Source organism: Dasypus novemcinctus, chromosome 8 (assembly GCF_030445035.2).
Source record: "Dasypus novemcinctus isolate mDasNov1 chromosome 8, mDasNov1.1.hap2, whole genome shotgun sequence".
Classification (NCBI taxonomy): domain Eukaryota; kingdom Metazoa; phylum Chordata; class Mammalia; order Cingulata; family Dasypodidae; genus Dasypus; species Dasypus novemcinctus.
In genome coordinates, this window is record NC_080680.1 from 82,052,376 (window position 1) to 82,072,904 (window position 20,529).

The window sequence follows — 20,529 nt, forward strand, 5'->3', positions numbered from 1 at the left end:
TAGTAATAGAAGTAAACATAGCCGATACTTTTTAAACTTGCTATGTGCCAGAGCTAATCAAAATATTATAGATAACTTTTTTTTTCAGGTAACATTTTCTAATTACCAGGAAAAGTAATTTGTTACCCTCTTTTAACAGACGAGGAAACCAAAGCTCAGCGACATTACGGCCCTTGTCAAAGCTTGCACAGCTACAAAAGGAAAAACTGGACTCCAACCCCTACCCTGCCCTATTGGTTAAAAATCTACAGGGGAGCGGGTATAGCTCAGTGGCTGAATGCCTGCTTCCCATATACAAAGTCCCAGGCTCAATCCCCAGTGGCTCCTTAATAAACAAATTTTAAATCCATGTATGATTGGCTAACTGCACTTGAAGCTGACCAACCTGAAGGTGCGACAGGCAAGTGTGCACAGCCATGGTGGGGATGCCTCAGAAATGGGGTGGCTGCGTAGTAAAACAGGCTCTCAGCCAAAGCCCCCCTGTGCTCAGGGCAATCAGGATGGGCAATACTGAAAAGAAACTGGAATTGAAGCCCCATGCTGGGGAGAGTTGAGGGCATTCCAATGGGGGACACATGCCCCCACACTGTTATTCACAGCTGACATCATCCTGCCGTGACACTCCGTGAGAGGCAGACCAGGGTGACGGGTACGGCTACTCTGGAGCCAGCTGCCCGGGTGCCAGTCCTATCACTGCCACTGTTGAGCTGCGTGACCTTGGGCAATCCCCTCAATATCTCTGAACCACTATAAAATGGGGGTGATGAGAGAACCTACCTTCTATGACGGTTGTGAGATTAAATGAGTTAATCATCAAAACATATGTAAAGCACTCAGTGCTGTTAACCTTTATATTTGTGCCAGATTGAATTTCTATTTGGAGGCATGATCTATACCCACCTGGGGTGCATGTGCAGTTAAAGCAGGCGGGAAGAGGCTGCAGGTACTAGCATGCGTGTGTGCGCGTGTGCACACCTGTGTGAATTTAGACCGTGGGAGAGCTCTCTCCTCCTCCAGAACTTTCTAGGCCAGGCAGTGGGGGCTGAGGACGGAGGGGTTGGGGTCAGGCCAGAGTGGGGAGGTGTTCTCTGCGCAGGACCCTGGTTCCTACCCAGCAGCCTGCTCTCAGTGTCCAGAACGGCCTCCAGTCATGTTTGCTGCCATGAGCCAGGCCCCATCTGAGCACTAGGGTGACAGTGGCAACATGCAGAACCCACAGGCTCGTAGGAAAGATGGACAAGTGCCCAATGTGGTCTTTTTATCAACAGGCAGATTCTGGGTGCTGGAGCTCTGGCACATGGCAAGTTTCACAGGAAGTGACTCTTAAGTTAGATTCTCAAGTTTTGGAATGTCAGCTGGGTAAATGGTGAAGTGTGGGTGGGGGGAGCATTGTAAGAAAAGCCACCGTTTATTGCACATCAGGGGTCATAAGTCCTAAGCACTTTACATATATTACCTCATCAGTCCACATAACAGTCCAATCGAGGCATGACTGGTCCCCTCATTTTACATATAGGGAAACTGCGGCTCAAATGTGTCCCAAGTCACACAAGTAGTAATTGGTGGAAGCAGCACTCGAACCCAGGTTGCCTGAGTCTACAACCTGTGCATAGAGCCCTTAGGCTGCAAGCAGGAAAGGGCAGGTAGTGGTCAAGGACGGAAAGAAGTTTGGTAATACTGGAGTGGAGCGTGAAGGGAGGAGAGTGGAGGAAGGAAAGGTTGGCGAGGCAGGCGGGGGCCTACTCACAAAAGGCCCCACAGCCTTGTTGAAAAGTGGCTTTCTGAGAACGAGGGACAGATGTGAAGGGCTAAAACCTTCAGGCGAGTACTGATCGGACCTGTACTCTGGAAGTGCCACTGGGCAGCCATGTGGAAGGCGGACTGTTGGGAGGCGTCAGGGGCCCCAGAGGCAGGACCAGCTGGGAGCCGACAGCAGTTGCCCGGAGGAGAGAAGAGCGCGGGACTGAGGCCGAGCAGCGCGGATGGAGAGAGAGGAGCAGCGTCAAGGGGTATTTCGGAAGGTGATGCAGTGAACTTGAGCGAGGCCCTCCTAAGGCCGTTTTCTGCAATCACAGCCAGGGGCACAAGCTTTCTAAGCTGTGAGGATGGAGGAATGCTTGCTGCTGGCCAACTTAGATTCCAGGTGAAATCATAAATAGCAACGCCTCACTCTTCCACAGCACCAACAAGGATTTCAAAGCATATTTCAATCGGCTATTTCATGTAAGTCTGTGAGGGAGGTGTTGCCAAGGTCGCACAACTAACAGAGAAAGATCTAGAGTCTAACTCCAGCTCCAGTATCCTCTCTGGAACATTACCAAATATTAAAGCGCCAAAGACCCTTCAAAACGACCCAGTCAAATCTCTCCATTTTAACAGGAGGAAAATAGGCTGAGGGAAGTGACTTGCCCAAGGTCACATGGCAAGGCTTAGACTCGAACCAAGGACTCGACTCCCAGAAAGGTTTGTATCAGGACATCTGGGTCATGGAGGTGAGGAGGGACCAGACTGACCTCCAACAGGGATGGTCCTGCCCCACCTCCCCCTGACTGAATGCTGACAGGGGGGTGAGACTCAGGCAAACAGGCAGCCTTCCTGAGCTGACTTCCACAAGCACACTGAGTCACAAGCACAGCAAGCTCACAACCGGCCAGTACACACTGCCCTGTTACCCCTTTTGTCCCCAACCTTGGACAGCAACTAAGCTGTCTTGGGTCAATGGTGCCACCTGGTGGCTAGTGCTAGGAAGTGTCTGACCCCCTGGGCACTTCCCAACTTTCTCCTTTCTAGTCCCTCAAGGGGCTGTGCCTGTCTCTGTTTCCTCTCCCAGCTCATTTGATTTCACGACGGGCAATCTCTTCCTCACACATATCTTCTCTAGCACCTTTTATCCTTCCCCTCTTTCAATTCGTCTCAAATTACCTCAGGACAATCTCTTTTTCTTTCTCTCCCCCATTTATTACATCAGTGGAATAAAATGACCCAAGGAAAGACTAATGCAAATGATAAACCTGTACCAATAAAAATGGAAACTGGAAATTTCAAATTTAAATGAGACACACACACAAGTCACCAGCCCAGACATCCCTATGAAATCAGAACAAAAATCTCACTTTCCTCCTCAACTGCCTTTCAGACCTGCTTGTCTTCAAACACTGGGGGTCACAATACATACCAAACCCACATCCTTATTTCACTTTATTTTGTTTCTGTTTTTGTTTCATGCCAAATCAATGATCATTTGCTGAGTTTTGGGTTTTGTTTTTGTTTGTGGTTTTGTGTGTGTGTGTGTGTGTTTTGCTGCTGTTTTTGGTTTTTCACTTCTCCACCCAAAAAATGCCCATGGTGGGGTTTGCAGGAGTCTGCAGGCTAGTGCAGAGCTGAGCTGAGCTGAGGAGACATGGTTACGTTCCAAAATACCCATTCCCCAGGCTCTCGGGGAGCACTAAATAGCTGCTGTTGGCACAGGAGGAAGCCTGCCAGAGGGAGGCTAGATTTCAAACCCCACAGATACCTTGCTGGAAATGAAAGGGGCTCAGCTGTACCGTTCTGCCGGAGCTCCAGCCTTGGGCAGAAGCAGGAAGGACTACACACCCGCGTCTTCCAGAGGAGGATTTCCAAAGCCCAGTGTGATTTGTCATTCCCTCTCCAGCTCCAAGACCTGCTAGGGCTCCCCCTCCCTTCAGGAGCCCTGAAGGGGGAAACTGAGGGCACCTTTCTTTTAACTAAAACCATTAAGCAGTCCACTCAGATGGTCCCCAAGTTCCTTCCAGGGGATCTCTAAGGTCCAAAGTATTTTCACAATAATCCCAGGCTGTTATTTGCCTTTTCCACTCTCATTCTCAAACAGGTGTACAGTGGAGTTTCCCAGGGGCTATAGGATATGTGCTATCACAACAGGTTAATACAGAAGCAGATATGGGAATCTAGCTATCTTCTATTAAGCCATATACCAAAGATATTTGCAAAATCATAATGCAATGCCATTCTTTGAACTAAATTTTTTGTTTGGGGAAACATGGTTATTTCTTATTTTAAAATGTCATTTACATTACATGTTTATTACTGTTATTTTTAAGGGTTCATTAACCCACATAAAAAATAGGTATTTGAGAACTCCATAATTTTTAAGAGTTTAAAAGGGTCCCAAGACCAAAAATTTGAGAACTGTTAACCTAAATAATGCCAAGAGGGCTCAAAATAGGCCAGATAAATTTAGAATCTTGATACCAGAAAGACCCTTAGGAATTCCTTGATCCCATATTATAAACGGGGAAACTGAGGCCCAGACAAAGGAAGGCAAGATTTCTCCAAGATTACTAGCAAGTCAGCCACAGAATCAGGACAGAAACCCGGAGCTCCTGGCTCCCTCCTCCCTGGGCCCTTTCCCCTGTCCTATAAGCCACTAAGGGTTTGGGATCCTGAGAAGTCCCTGTACCATTCACTCTGCAGCCAAGCATTAAACCATATTCCAAAGCCAGAGAAAGCTCTGTGGGATCCTGTGCCCCACAGGGCAGCAGGGAATGCGGGATAGGGAAAAAAGCCAAGTCCGCTGCACCTTTGAGTTCCAGACTACCCTGGCAGGGGCCTGCCCACGTGGAGGAGCCCCTACCCCGTCTGCTGTCCCCTCAGTGATCTCAGCGTTCTTGTTCTGGTTGACCTCAAAGCCAGGCTATAAACCCCGACTCCCTGAAACGAGAGCCTCCCACTGTGCCACCCAGTCCTCTCCCCAGCCCCCAGGGCTCTCTGGAACACCAGCGCATGGCCCCACGGGAAAAGGAGAGGGGAGGAGGGGGGACCCCGGGCAAAGCAGGTGTGAGAACAGGCAGCGGTGGGGGTTCAGTGGTGTTGGCTCTCACGCGGACTCTCACTCAGTGAATCAAAGTGAAACCTGGGGACCCGGGGGCTGGGAGGAACCGAAACCCGACCCCCACCCAAGGGACAGGCCCTGGGCACTAGGGAAAGGCCCAAGGAGCCCCTCCGATTGACCACCTGGCCTCAGGTCCCATGCTTTACCAAGGAGCACTCTGGCAATTGTCTGCCTGGGCCTTGGCTACAAAGCCAGAGGGACAGAGGAGAGAAGCCAGTCGGGCTGGGAGACGGAAAACGGGTCCTGCATGCCCTTGGGCAGAGCCTCCTTAGTGCCTGGACTGCCCTATCTGGAAGGAGTGGAGTAAATGACTTCAATCCACAGTTGTTCTGGGCTAACAAGGGGTGTGCCTTGTTGGCCCTGCCCTAGGTACCTGCCCCCCATGCCAGTCTACCCGCCTCTGGCCTCCCCACACACCTCAGCAGGCCAGTTCAGGGCCCTGCCTCCCACAGGCTCCAGCTGCCACAGACTCCACGGAGAGCTGCCGGCCTAAACTAATGCCAAGAAGGCCCGAGATGGGACCCGGAGAACCTTAGGAATTCCCTTGCTCCTACACTACAGATGGAGAAACTGAGGCCCAGAGAGGTACACTTCCCCAAGGTCACCAGCAAGTCAGCCACAGAGACGGGACTGGAATCCAGACCAGCCACAGGCCCTTCCAGCTCCCACCGTGCAGTCCCCAGGTCTGAGCTGGTGACCCCCACCCCTCCGACGTCCAGCCCTGCCAGGCCCAGGTGCTCGGCCTTCTGCCCCTCTCCCCCTCCTTCGCACACTCAGCACCTTTCCTCGGTGAAAAACTGAGGCTCGACCCTTTTATTCTTCCCTGAAGGGGGCTGGGAGACCCAGGGTCCTATAGGAAACGAGAGGAAAGCGAGTGGCCCTTGGTTTTGCAGCCAACACCTGGGGGCACTGTTGTTCAGCCTTGATGCCCACGGGCTCCGCGGCTTCCCCCTGCTGGGTTCCCGCGGCACCCGTAGTAGTAGACTGTTACAAACAGGAAGTCAGCGGTGGGCAGAGCAGCTCCTTTCAGCTACCAAATAGAACTGTGGCTGCAGCCTGCTGGTCCTCAGCCTGTGACGGTCCCCCGAAGTCTCACCACCCAGGGGCTTCACACGCTCAAACCCCAGATTGTGGCCATTTCTTAAGCATTTACTATGACCAGGCCCAGAGGCTAAACCCTTTGGAACTTCGTTTTACCCTCACAATAACCCACAAGGTTTGTGCCACCCTATTTCCCAGACAAAATCGACGCTCAGGGAGGTTAAGTAACCTGCCAGCAACAGCTAGTCCTCAAACAGATTCGTCCCTGGCCTGGGAGCCCGCGTCCTTGCCTCAACACCTCATTTTGGTCACCTCCGGAGGTCAGAGATCTGTGCAATCTTGGTGCCACCAGAGCTGCCTGAAACTCCTGACTCAGGAATCCTGGAACAGGAGGGGTCTCTTTCCCATACACCCCATTCCCTGCCCCACAGACTCCAGCAGAAAGACTCCTTCCCCGGCCTCCGTGGAAGGCTAGCAGGAGACTCCGTACTTTGCGCCTGAGCCTTTGTCCTGAACCTTTCCGCCCCAGCCTAGGCCGAGAGCAGCCGACGGGGTCTGAATGTCCAGCAAAGAAAGAGGTCCTCGGGGAGCAAGACCAAGCCTGCCCCCCACCAGAGGAGCCCTGGGGCCAGCCCAGCCTGTGGACCACGGAAACCCCTCCCCTCCCATGAGGGTGGCCCTGGAGGCCTGGGCTACGACTCCCAGCCTGAAACGGAGAGCTGGAGAAGGAGAGAGCGAGACCAAGAGTAAATACTGAGGGAGCAGCAAAGGTGAGAAAAAGAGAGTGAGAGCCAGATCAGGAGCACGGGGGCATAACCGAGCCAGAAGACGCAGAACAACATGTACCCCCAAACAAAGACATGGGGAGAGACACAAAAAAAGGAGAGGCGCAGGACACCGCAGAAAGAGGGACAGCCAAGTGGCAAGGAGCCTCTGGCTAAATGCCCCAACCTGCCCGGAGTGTCTCTTTGGACTTGGCATCTGTTGAACTGGCCGGTCGGGGTCCCGGTGCCCTGCCTGTGCTGTCCTCATACAGAGGGCAGTTCAGGGCCCAGGCGGCAGGGAATGCACTCCCACTGCCCAGAAAGGAGCTTCTGGCCCCAACCGCCTGCACTGGCCCCGGACTGGGCAGCTTTCTGTGCTCGTGAAAAGGATTTGCACTCGGCTGACCTCTGTGTGTCCAGGGCCTTTCAAACTCTGGGGGGGCTGAAGGGAGGGGACCTGAATGGGGACCCTCGGAGGCAGGCAGGGGGAGGCCCCACCAGCGATCAAAGGCCCAGGAAGGAACAGAGGGTCTGGGGCCGCCCTCTCACCCTTGGCCACTATTCACAGCCCTGCCTGCTCTGCCAATCCAGCCCCACCACCTCCCCAGTGCCTTCCGGGGAGGGTGGCGCCACCTCAGGCGCTGTCCCGCTAGCCCAGCAGGATTCCTGAGGCCAATGCCACGCTTTCTCTGTCTAAGCTCTCAGCTCAGACCAACCAAGAGACGAGGATGCGCCCACAACATGCAGTACCCTAGGGTGACTCCTAGAGCCATCCCACAAGCCTCCGAGCATCGGTGGCCTGTGGCCTGTGCCAAGGGAGTGGACTAGGAACCGAAATGGACAGGATTCAGCCCTGCCCAGTCAAGTCCACGTGAATCCCTCCGTGTCCGCACTCAGATCGGGTAGCAAGAAGGAAAAACAAGTGCATAAAACCAACTTCCAGATATAGGGTAATCACTGCAGCATTTGTTATCCAGATTGTAACAGGCCTCAAATGTCACTAATTCTGACCCAGAATGCCTTCTTTGGCTCCCCTGCTCCTCATTTGTCTGGCCCTCCTCATACCTCCAATGACAGGGAGCTCACTACCTTTCTAAGATGATACTTCTATCCTTGGCCCAGCCTAGCTGGAAACTTTCTGGCAGTGAGCCCTGTGGTAACCTTCAACCAACCCTTGCTCCACCTCCAGCGGCCACACAGCACTCCTGTATTGCCTCAGCTGCAGAATAGTTCATCTGAGATTTAGAGACAATGGCTATGTACACCAGTCTTGTCTTAGAGGCAAATACCTGGTAAGAAACCTAGAATTTCCATACTGAAAGGTCTCTAGAAAGCCATTGGTCTAACAGTGGTCAAACTTGTTTGTCTGTTTTGCCACAGAACTCTTGACGCAAACAGCTTTCCATGGAAGTCCAATACACCAAACAGGAACACCCCTAGTTAAGGAGGTTAGAGACCCTCCCTTTACCCTCCTCACTAATGGGAACCCGTGGTGACGGATCCATTCCATCAAGGAGAATTTATTGAGCTCCTACTCTGTGCCAGCCACTTGCACTAGAGCTGGGTTGTCCAATATAGTAGTCACTCGCCACAGGTGGCTACTGAGCACTTGGAATGTGGCTCGGGCGACTAGGGAACTAAATGCTTAATGTTATTTAATTTAGATTCATTTAAAATGAAATCAAAAAACAAAAGCAGGATAAAATGCTTTTCCTTTAAACACAGCTTTATTGTTTTGATAGAACTACATTTAACTTTAACCGTCACGCATTTAGCATCCAAACTGAGATGTACTGTAAGACCAATACAGACACCAGATTTCAAAGACTTAGAAAAAAATACATGTTATCAAATATTTTTGTACTGATTACATGTTGAAATGATAATATTTTGGATCTATTGGGGTAAATACAATATTTCATTAAAATTATTTCTACCTGTTTCTTTTTACTTTTTTAATGTGGCTACTAGAAAATGTTAAATCACATTTGTGGCTCACCTTGTATTTCTATTGGACAGCGCTGAGCTCGTCGCTCTCACATTTACCCTTATATCCAGCACTCAGCCCAGTGCTCATTTATCGTCCTCTGAGGTGCACAGCTCCAAACTCTCTCCCCACTTCTTCCAGACTAAAAGTTCTCAGGTCTCCGTCAACATCTGAGCTGCCCCAGCCTGACTCTCTCCCCACTGCTCTTTCTCTCAGCATGCCAGCCGTATGGGTCTTCTCCCATCCCCTGACCCTCTCTGTACTCCCTGGCCAGAGTCCCAGCCTTGGCACAATCTCTTTCCTTTGACGGGAATGCCCCCTCCCCTCTCCCCAGCCCTAGATGCCACTTCCTATGAGGAGCCCTCCCAGATCCTTTCAATCAACACCGGCCCCTCCCTGCCCTGCTCTCCCCCTCCCACACACCCCCCCTTACAAATCACCCCCACGCACCGCCTGTCGGAACTTTGGACTTGCCAGTCTTCCCACCAGCCTCTGAGTTCTACAGGGCAGGCCCTCTGTGGCTGGACCCTGGGGCCCGAGCAGGGGAGAGGCACCAGGACATGCCCAGAGGGCGAGGCCCACATCTAGGCTAGAGGTGACTGAGAACCGGAGCCCGAGCCAGGCAGCCCCCGACCACTGAGCCTCAGGCACCTCATCTGAGCAACAGGGGTGAGAACCCCCAGCAGTCTTCCTGCTGGCCCTCTAGTGCCTCTCTTGCTGCATGGCCCATTCTTTACTCCCACAAGGCAGAACTCCTCCCGAGCCAACTGTCCTTTCCCTCGGGTTGCTGAGGGCTCCTGAAAAAATGGCACCAACCTGCAGGCCGACACCCTCACAGATCCGTGGTCTGAGCCTCAAGGAGCTGACCTTGAATTACCGGTGTGCCTGGCAACTGCCCTGTGTTTCCCTGGCCTGATCCCAGGCACGGGTCTTTACTTTTTGCTCTCCTCAGACCTCTGGGTTCCGAGTGCCACCTCACTGCCCTCTCAGCAGCGTCCTTGACCTGCGGATCAAGGCCTTCTGCTTGAAGCTTGGTCCACCCAGCCCTGCACCTCTCTGGAGGGGCTGCAGGGCGGCAGGGCACCGAGGCCTCAGGGGCTCTCTCCTGCCCTTCCCGACTCCCCAGCCCCCCCGCCACCAAGTGGCTTTGCCAATGTCACTCCCTGGGGCCTCTGTTTCCTCCTCTGTAAAATAGGGCTGACAATATCTGCTCTTTCCTTCCCTCTGGGAGGCAAAGCAGGCATTCAGGAAGATGTAGAGGGAGGCTTGGAAAGGGTGGAAGGGGCACTACGCCCCTTACTCCCCCCAGAGACCTTGACGACAAGAGCAAGGACACTTCCGGCCTCTCTGCTCACTTGGTGATGAGGGAGAAGTGGGAGGCTCTGGTCGCCGCTTGGGCCTCCTGCTCTTTCCAATCCTGAAAGCCTCCAAAGGCTTCAATTCATTCTCCTCGAGCCGGTGGACCACAGGTGGGACCGCCCCGAGTCATCTGGGACTCAGTACCCTACTGTAAATTTCAGAACTGTGAGGACCTCTCAGATCATCCAGTTCCACAGTTGATTCTTTACACTCTTGTGCAGCAGGGCAAGGGACTACCTAGGTTCTGCTTGCACACTCCTAGTGATGGGCCACTCACCACCTCCCCAGGCAGCCCCTTTTATCCCAACACTGCTCCCATATTTGCAAAGTTCTTTCTTACAATGAACTGAAATCTCCTGGGCATCGGCCATACATCACCTGGCCTTTGAGTTCTCATTTCTCTCTCCTTCCATGTCAGCCTCCAAATATTAGAAAGCACAACCCAGTCCCACTAACGCTTCTCTGCTTGGTGCCGAAACATCCCTAGAACCTTGAGGTGCTCCCCAGGTGCTGTGCTATCCAGACCTCTCCCCATTCAGGCTATGCTCATCTGGACACATTCCGATTTGTCACTGTCCCCCTTAAAGGTCAGTACCCCAAACAGGCCACGGTCCTCGGGGCACGAGGTTGGATAGCTTGGCCCACGTCCTAAGATCCTGAAGCAGCTCGAGGAGCCAACAGTGACTGATGATCAGACACTGCTCAGCCCTCCACAGCTCCGCACAACCATCCCCCCAAATCAGGACTTGTCCGGTAACAAGCATCAAACGAGATTTTTTTTTTCTTTCTCCAAGAACCTCAGCTCCGCTGTGATCAGACACCTCGGGCCCCATCCTGGGCACGTCCGTCCAGGTGACAGTGGGAGAAAAGATGACGCCATCAACCTCATAAACCAACAAAGATGGAGGGCCCAGGCTCCTCCGGTGACACAGCACAGCGACCCACTGAGTTAAAGACTTCCGACATCTGCTCCAAGCGTGGGGAGCAGGGGAAGGAGGCAGGCAGGTTCTGAAAGGCGAGACCCTCCCCCATGCGGGCCCCTCGGCTCCAAAGAGAGGCCAAGGGGCCGGGCGTCGGCGCGGCCGGGCACACGCGGACCTCGGACCAACCCACCGCCGCGACTCAATCTTCTGGTCGTAGATCTTAAGTACTTAGGCACGTGCGCACGGAACCTACATCCCTTACAGGGAGCCGAGAAAGGGAATTGCGCCGGGGAACAGAATAATTGAATCAAGATTTCTGTCACGCTGCTCTCAGGCCCTAGACCTCAGCCGCCTTTTTTTTTCCTTTCCTAAGGTTTTACAGAGTCCCTAGGGGTCGTTTCTCCTCTCAAACCCATTAATGTCAGCCTGGCAGCCCCGGCCAGCGGAAAGGAGGCCCGGGGTTAGGTGGGCCCGTGTCCAGCGTGGAGGCGGCTGGCCTGAGAGGCCCAGGCGGCCACACCGAGGGTTGGGAAAAACCCTCCGGGAAGATCGTCGTCTTTGTAACCCCCGGGAGGCCCCTGCACTGCTCCCTTCCAGCGCCAAGGGTGCAGAAGAGATGATGCGCTGCGCCCTCCCGGTCGCCGGCCCCTCCTCACTGAGGGTGCACAGCCTCCCCCAGCAGATGCCCTCACGGCAGGACCGGGGGTGGCTGCTTTCCCAGGGCTTCTCCAAGGGGACCCCGTGCACCCCACCTGGGGCCTCAGGACTACACAGCCGGGGACTCCCTGAGGGTCCTGGAGGGCACAAAGCTCAGGCCACCGAGGGTGAAATCCTAATTTCGGGAGGCCTATGAGGAATGCCCGGCTGGTCCCTGTCTGTCCCAGCCGAGAGCTCAGCCTGCCTCTTCCGGGTGCCCACCCAAGGGAAGGGGCCCAGCACGGGCGACCCGGCCCGACGCAGCAAGGGGGTGCTCAGCGGTGTCTTTGCCTCCACTCCTGCGAGACCTCCCAGGAAGCAGAGCCGGTCGGGTCCAGCCCCGAGGGCGTCCCGCGGGCGTCCCTTACCTTCGTCTCTCTTGCGCTTGTTGGTGTCGGCGCTGGGGGACGTGATGCCCAGGATGCCGCTGATGGAGTAGGACGAGCCGGCCGAGTCCGTGCTCACCGACGACACCTGCGTCACGGAGCCCGTGGACACTGCGCAGAGGGAGAGGGACGATCAGGGCCCGACAGGAGGGCCGCGGGGGCGGAGCGGGCAGGCTCTGCGGGGAGGGAGCCCGGGGTCGGGCGCTCTAACAAAGGCACTCACCGCGCGGGGCTGCCGGCGCGCGGCACGAGAGAGCAGGGCGGGTTTGGGCCCAGGGCACTGGCCCTGAGAGGCGGCCACACCTGGGCGAGGAGAGCCCGCCCTTGGGCCGTTTGTCCTGCTGTTGGGGGCAGAGTGGAAGAGGATGGGTAGTGGCCTGGGCTGCCCATGTCCGGAGGGCACTGGCTCAGATCCCGGCCTGGCCAGGGATGCAGGAACCAGGGGGGTGGAGAGGAGAAAGACGGGAGCTGGCGCCCACCACCAGCTGGTACTAAGACACATACTCAATCATTAGGCAGGTTCACACCCCTGCACTCCCATACCCACCCCTACACGACATAAATATGTGCCACACATACATATGGCCAGCAAAATTCCAAATGACCATCTACCTCCCACACCATCATTTTCATGTATCGTTGAGGTTTGCCTGGATTCTAACTCTTAATATTAATTGTGATAATGATGATAAGTTACCTTTTCTGAGTACTTACTCTGTGCCAGGCATTGAGACGTCATCTTAGTTAACCTGAGAACAATCTTTTAAGCTAAGGAATGTTGTTATCCCATTGGAAAGATAAAGGAAACAAGGCTTAGAGAAGGTAAATGACTTGCTGAAGGTCACACAGCTAATAAGAGGCAGAGTGGTGATAGGAACCCAGAGACTGAACACTAAAGTGCTCTACTACTGATCGGCTCCTAACTAATTAATAATTAATAACAGTAATATGCTTCATACTAATGCAGTGTTTTTCATTTGATGCTTACAACAACCAGAGTGCTATTATTATCCCCATTAATCAAATGAGGAAACTGAGGCACCACAAGGTGAAGTGATTTGGTCAAAGTCATGTAATTAAGAAGCAGCAGCTACTGGGGGAGAGTGTGAACTACAGGGTAAACTATTATCTGTGTAGCAGCAGTGTCCCAAAATGTGCTCACCAAGTGCGATGAGTGTGCCACAGTGATGAGGGAGATTGTTGGTGTGGGAGGAGTGGGGTATACAGGAACTTCTTGTATTTTTTTAGTGTAACTTTTTTTGTGTGATGGATATATCTTCAAAAAAATACCATTTACAAAAATGATGTGGTGGTGGGGTGGGGAATGGGTTATATGGGAATCTCTTATGTTTTTTGCTTTTTTATGTTTTTCAGTGTAACATTCCTTGTGATCTATTAACTTTAATTAATATATATATTGCATAGAAAAAAATAAAATAATAATAAAATAAAATTTTTAACAAAGCAGCAGCAGCACCAGGCCTTAGAAATGTGGGCAGAGGTGGATGACTTACTGGGACTGACACCAGGTCTCATAGTTCCTGGGGAGAAGAATGGGGATGGGGGTGGGGAGTGCTTTTGTGCTAGTTTTCCATCAACTCCTGGCCCCAGAATCCAAGAGAGAGACCCATCAATCATTAGGGATCTCTCTAGCTATATAGCTGAATTTCCATTTCTAGGCTGTGGGAATTCTTTCTTGGTTCATTAAAATCTACAGACCAACCTCAGGCACATTTCCTTGGGCTATAACTAGCTGGAGGCAGGTGGAGCCTCCTTTGACTCTGAAGTGTAGGAAATTGCTAGAAACTGTGGAGAAGGCATGAGATGTTTGTTGCTTTCCATGGAGCAGATCCAGCTCCTTGCTCCTACAACTTAGAGGGGACAGTGACTTTCTTCTCATATTTGAGTTTGATTTTAGATCTTCCTTAGGAGACACAGAAGCAGAAATCGTTAACTTCCCTTTTCCTTCATAAGAAGAAGCTCTTCAAAATAGATTTATGCAAATCTCACAACTTTTTCTGTATTAAGGTGCAGAGAACAGAGGAAGAAAGAAATCACAGATCACTTGGTACTTTAAATAACAACTACGTATAACCAAGTTTCACCATGTTGTTGACTAGCCTTTCTTTCTGCATTCTGTGGTCGCGGTCGGCTCAAAAGACCCAGATTCCATGTTGCTGGCTGAGTGACTTCAGGCTAATTTTTAATATCTCTAAGTTTCAGTTTCCTCATTCCTCAAAAACTTTATAAACTGGAAGGGGCCGTGCACTTGTAAGATATGGCTTTTATTTTTTAAATTCTGAAACAAAACAAAGCATTCCACAGACTTACAAGTAGAATCATTCCTCTAAACCAGTTGAGAGAATATTATCTGTAAATTTCCATTGCTATGTGACCTGAAATAGGTAAAGCCACAGGTAAAATCTCAGCCACAGACATTCCCACAGCAAGCCTTCCTCAACTCTCCCCACCCCAGCTGAACAGAACTGTTAATTCCCTCCCTTCTGTTCCTATAGCACCCTGTACCTTCTCCTAGAGCTTCATCTCGGCATTTCACAGACTTCTCTTTGTGATATTGCCCCATTAGCCTAAGAAGTCCTTAAGAGTAGGTCCCCTTTGTAGTATTAGTCTTCTAAGGCCACCATCTGCCTGGCATGGGCTTAGCAAACCCTTTTTGGATGGGTTAGTAAGTGAAGAATTATTTCAAAGTAGGGAAGAATTCTGTCCTGCCTGTAGCCAAAGGGGCAACCATAGAGAATCAAAGCTGCAAGAGACCTCAGAGGGTACCCTGGGTCCACAAATGGGGAGAGGCAAAGGAACTTGCACAGTTCACTGGGTGAGTTAATGACGAGTTGAAATTATAAGCCAGACCTCTGCCCTGAGTTCAAGTTTTGGTTAAGGAGTGATGAAGGCATGGAAATGTTACACAATCTTAGGTGTGATTGAGCAGAATGGGCAGGGACTGTGGGAATCAGGACTGAGTTAGAGACTCACTCCCCAACCCCAACTACCCAGAGGTTTTTCCTATATCCCAAGTGAAGAAATGATGTGCCTTACTTAAATGGATGTGTGCAATTTTTTATCTGGAAGGGAAGGGAAATTTCTGAAATTTTCAGTAGTAGGAACTATGACTCCCATCCCTAATGTCATGGTCATGCTCAGACGTCAGCCGGGGACATCAGACACCCCACTGGCAGCCCTTGACAGTTCACAGAGTACATGAGATCGAAGCAAGAAAGAGAGAGAAAGAAAGTTTGGGAAGTTTTGCCACATCTTCACTCAAGACTGCAAGTGCACAAAGAATTGTGGAAGGGCTGGTTGATAGAAGAAAAAAACACATTCAAAACTACTTACTGACTAATGATGCAGAAAATGTTATGAATAAGTATCCCTTTCTTGATTTATTACTTTAATTATCTGACATTCTATAGACCCCCATTAGTGGATTTTTTTTTTTGGCTTAGATTTCAATTTTCTGTCTCATGGTGAAAGCTATTTATCATAATAATCAGTAAAATTCAAAACCTTTTAGCAGTATTTATAAAATTCATTTACCAGGTTCAGCCCTTGGAGAATGACAAAGAAGGCGCATTAGTACGTGTGCCGAAGTGTTTTATGCAGAATTATCTGTCCATAAGAATGATTAAAAGTTCTTTAGAATATTTGGAGCCCATTAGATTTTTAAATTTTTTTTAAAAGTTCTTCTTACCTATGCTGTGACTGGAGGCTGGGACCGGCTGGTTGGGAGGCTGTTGTACTTTTGTCCGGATGATCCTGTGGGCAGTTGGGAAAAAAATAAATGGCTGTTTACCATCAGGCATTCCAGGGAGGAAAAGAGACTCAACCAGCTGTACATGGACAATGGGAAAACCCACACCCAACCTGGGCCACAGGTGGAGCTGGGTGGAGGTGGGGTGGGAGAGATTATGAGTCCAGATTGGGAGGTAGAGGGTCAGAAAAGCTACGGACAAGTCCCAACTCAGCCCCTATCTCCCTGGGTGTCTTTGGGTGACTTGAACCCCCTCTATGGCCCTCAAGGGCCTCTTCTGTAGAAAGGCAAGAATGTGCTCAGGTTGTAAATAGGCATCGCTTTTTCCAGCGTGGCTCCAGCTTTATGGAGTTCTTTTTCTTCCCTGGCCCTCAGTTTCCTAGCTACAGGATGAAAGGACTGAGTCAGGTGTCCTCTCTGGCCCCTGGCAGCTCTGAGTTCTAGTTTCTCTGCCCTAGAGAGCCCACAAGGAGCATTTACAGCCTTTACTCTGCTCCAGCCCTCAAAGAGATTCTCAAGGGAGGGGATGTATATGTTGCTCTGAAACTAGGAAGAGTTAAAGTGTTGCCCAAGGAGGCATGGCTTGGCTTTGCCAAGAGGAAACCCACCTCTTACAAAATGCCATATCAAAGGCAAAATGGGACTGGGAGCCTGATTGGAGATGGGGTCCTGGCCTGGGTTTCCAGAAACCTGGCTCCACTTCTAATACAAACTTGACTGTGACCTTGGGCCAGTCCATGCCATTCTGGGCCTCTGCACAGTGAAAGAGTTGGGACGGGCCACACTCTGTTAACTTTAAGTAATCGAATCCTTTTTAAAAAAAACAACTTATGAGAAAGCCCAGCCTCTAAAAGAGATAATAGCAGGAATGCCTTCCCTTTGCCAAGGGGTAACTCTGGTTTCCTTCTGCAGAACTTTGCACTCTGGGAAGCCTAGTTTGTAAACTTCTGGTGAAGATGACACAGGGGGCCTCCAAAAGCCCCCAAGTCTGGTGCATCTTTGAGGAGCAGAACAAGGCTGCTCCAAAACTCTGTTGGGAGTCTATGAGAAAATTCCTTGTGGAAGTTGGAGAGAAGAGTAGGGGAAATTAAAATGCTCAGCTTCTTTGGGAAAGTTCTGTTCCACCCTCAAACTTTTACTTTTCTAAAGAGCATTTATTAGTGTTTTCCCTAATTATAACAGTAATATGTGCTCATGTAGATACAGCATGGAAAACTATAAAGAACAAGTCTACAGTAACATTTTGGTGTATCTCCTTTATGCTAACATTCCTGTGTATATTCAGAAATATACATCTTCTCTTTACAAAATCAGGATTCAACCATGGGCATAGCTCCAAGTCCTGTTCTTTGCTCTCAACATCATATGAGAAGCCTTTTCAAATTTCAGACCACTATTTCTGGAAATCTGTCTCAAGGGCTGTCCCAGGTGTCCAGTTTGGGCAAATGGAAAGGAAGGCTAGAAGTGGCAGGCGCCTCCCTTAACCTCACTGGGCAGTGGAGCAGGGCACCCACAGCATTCAGTGTCCTCAGTGGAGAGCCTGCAGTAGATATTCCCATTCACCCTACATCCCACCCAGAGTCCCTTTTCTTAAGTGTTGCCTTAAATACATTCAGAGCAATTTTTTTGTTTATTTGTGTTCTACAGTATTCAAGCCACTTATTTTAACTACACAAACACAGAGTGTGTTGGACAGAGACCTGGAAGTGATGACGTTTTCTTGACTAGCTGGAATTAATTTGGTATCTGATCAATTTTTTTTTATTTCTTTGTATATGTCACCTTCTCTGTAGGTGTATGCACACACACTTACACATGTATGTAGATATTTATATATACAGGCATAACTAGATATGTTAATATATGTATGTATAAGCTATAAATATAGTTTATAGTATGGCTTCTGTATATATTAGTAGATGGCAAAATATTTCATAACTATTTCCCACTGAAGTCTGGCATAAAGTCTTAACCTTTCAAAGTCTGTCTGGCCATTAAATCGGTACATAAACAAAACAAACTACATTTTCTTTAAAAATATTTTTTAAAAGTTATCAATCAGCATAAATCATTGAGAGGGAGCTGCAACATAATAATTAAGTGTCCAGGTTCTAGAGCCAGAACTATTAGAGTTTGAATCCCAGGCTTGCAATTTACCAACTACGTGAACTTGAGTAAATTACTTAACCTCTCAGTGCCTCGGTTTCTTCATCTGCAAAACGAGACTAAGAATCATTCCTGTCTCATAGGGTTATTATGAGAATTTAATTAATTAAATACTTAGAACAGTGACTGCTGCATAGTAAGTACTCAATAAATGTTAGTTGTTGTTTTCTCAGTGTTGGCTTCCTAAAGATTAATGATCAGTTTCAACCTTCAAATGTTAATATTGTCCACATTTCCTTAAAAAACATATGGCTCCCCTTGGGAACTGGGAAGGGGAAGGCAGCCATCGCCACCTCCTATTTTAAGGCTGCAGTGGGGCTGTCCTTTACGGGGAGCCCAGCATTGTGAAGAACCCTCCAAAGCTGTCACTTACATGGTGCTTGCCAAAGTCACCATGTAAGAACAAAGAGCATCACCTTCCATGGAGAAGAAATGGTTGTGGGAAAACAAGACTGTAATTAAATCATAGCAATTCTATAAAATAAAATAAAATTTTAAATGGTAGGCAATCAAAACTCATCACAATATGTGCACACTTGGGACTTTTCCTAAACCAGGGACAGTTGGGGCTAACTAGCAGTCAACACTAGAAGGCACATCCTTGCCTTTGCAAGGCCTGGATCTCATACAAACATCCTAGGTGGCCGACATTAGAAGGGAGTTCAACAATCAACCAATTCTTACAGATGCAAAACCAAGGCGCAGAATACTCAAGCAACTTGCCCACGGTTACATAGCAGGTCAGCCCAGACTCCCTGCTCCCAAGCCCAAGAACTTTTCTTTGAGTCATACTCAAAGGAAATGATCCTTTTGCTTAAAAAGTTTCCATAGGAGGCCTAAAACGTATTTGCACTCAAAATCCATTTTGAGGATTAAAACTCCAAAGGACTTTATATATTACAGGCATTTGTAAGGATCCATTTCACCACCAGTATCCCTCCTTCTTCTGACAAGGGAATTTGTAAAGGCTAGGTCTTTTGAAAGGCTTTATCACACACACACAAATTACATTGACTCAAAAAATCATGGTGCCTTGAAAAAGGAAATGGGGAGACACAGCTGAAGAAAACCCCATGTCTACGGCACTGATCAAACTGCTATCAATGTAGTAAGAAACTTGGGCCATCAGTTGTACTGAGAATCCAGAAACCAGGGGTCCAAAATGGGTCAAGGTGGGAAAAGGCCCACAAATGGTACCTGGACCTGGGATTACAGAAGAAAGAGGGAATGGGTAAGGAATCTCAGAAGACTTGCCACCCCAAGCCAAGATTAAAAGCAGACCATTGGCAAACCACATCCAACCCTGGACAAATTTGTTTGGCCTGGATGGTATATTTATTTTTATATAGTTGCCAATATTTGTAAGATGGGAATTTTCACATGAGCTGCTCTTGAAAAATCAGAATATTTGGCAATACTGGTCCTGCATTCTCACATTACAACAATTAGTTAGTGCTTATTACAACTGTCCTCCACCTGGGAATGCCAGGCATAGTTTTTATGGTGTCCACCACTTTGTCCCTGAAATGAGCCATGGGACCAAAACAGAAGAAGGAAGACCAGATTCCACTCCCCATCTGGGTCAGCTCTGGGACAGCCACCTCCAACTGACACTCAGGCTGATACCCAGAATCCCTCGTGGAGGTTGTGCGACATCCCAGCATGCGTTTGTCCTTAAGAAGCCGCTTAAGGAAAGCGGATTTGGCTCTATGGATAGAGCATCTGCCTACCACATGGGAGGTCCAGGATTCAAACCTAGGGCCTTCTGACCCATGTGATGAGCTGGCCCATGCGGGTACTGATGTGCACAAAGAAGTGCCATGCCACGCAGGGGTGTCCCCCGCATAGGAGAGCCCAACGCTCAAGGAGTGCACCCCCTAAGGAGAGCCGCCCCATGCAAAAAAAAAAAAAGGGCAGCCTGCCCAGGAGTGGGGTCTCACACACAGAGAGCTGACGCAGCAAGATGACGCAACAAAAAGAGGCACAGATTCCCGGTGCCACTGACAAGAATATAAGCGGACACAGAAGAACATACAGCGAATGGATGCAGAGAGCAGACAACTGGGTGGGAAGGGGGAGTGGGGAGAGAAATAAATAAAAAATAAATCTTTAAAAAAAAAAAGCCGCTTAAGCCTGGTGGTTTGAGTGCCAGGAGATCCTCCGCAAGCCTAGCAGAACACGGAGTTAAGTGTTGCTTAACTGTTTCCCAGGCTGCTCCCTGATGATTGTCCCAGGATAGTTTATTCGCACCGCAGGCTGGCCAAGATACCAAAGCGCTGTCTCCCTGCAGAGTGCAGTGAGGAGTCAGAGGAGGCCCCTGAGTGGAACACAGGAAAGGGCCCCGCAGGGCTCCAGCTCACAGAGGGAGCCTGCAGACAGGAAGCAAATCACACGGGCTGCAAGGCTGGGGAATGGAGCGGGGATGGCTGTTTTACCATCCTTGCCTCTTCTCACAGAGCCTCAGTTTTGCCACTTGCAGAGTCCTGCAGGGCAGCGGCGGACAGGGACCAGCCCTCCTCTTACCATCAGGAGACCGGGGCGCTCCCCCGGCTCTGCAGAGTCCTGAGC

General features: G+C 50.0%; 1 protein-coding gene across 2 annotated transcripts in view; it reads right to left on the reverse strand.

The window, feature by feature from the left end:
* PAX5 (paired box 5) overlaps positions 1 to 20,529 on the reverse strand; it is a 198,632-nt gene that overhangs the window by 156,688 nt on the left and 21,415 nt on the right. For both annotated transcript variants that reach the window (XM_004457266.5, XM_004457267.5), the window contains exons 4-5: positions 15,736 to 15,800; positions 12,009 to 12,137 (exon numbers count right to left, since the gene is read on the reverse strand). In XM_004457266.5, the coding sequence (XP_004457323.1) occupies positions 12,009 to 12,137; positions 15,736 to 15,800 (194 nt within the window). The remainder of the gene's footprint in view (positions 1 to 12,008; positions 12,138 to 15,735; positions 15,801 to 20,529) is intronic.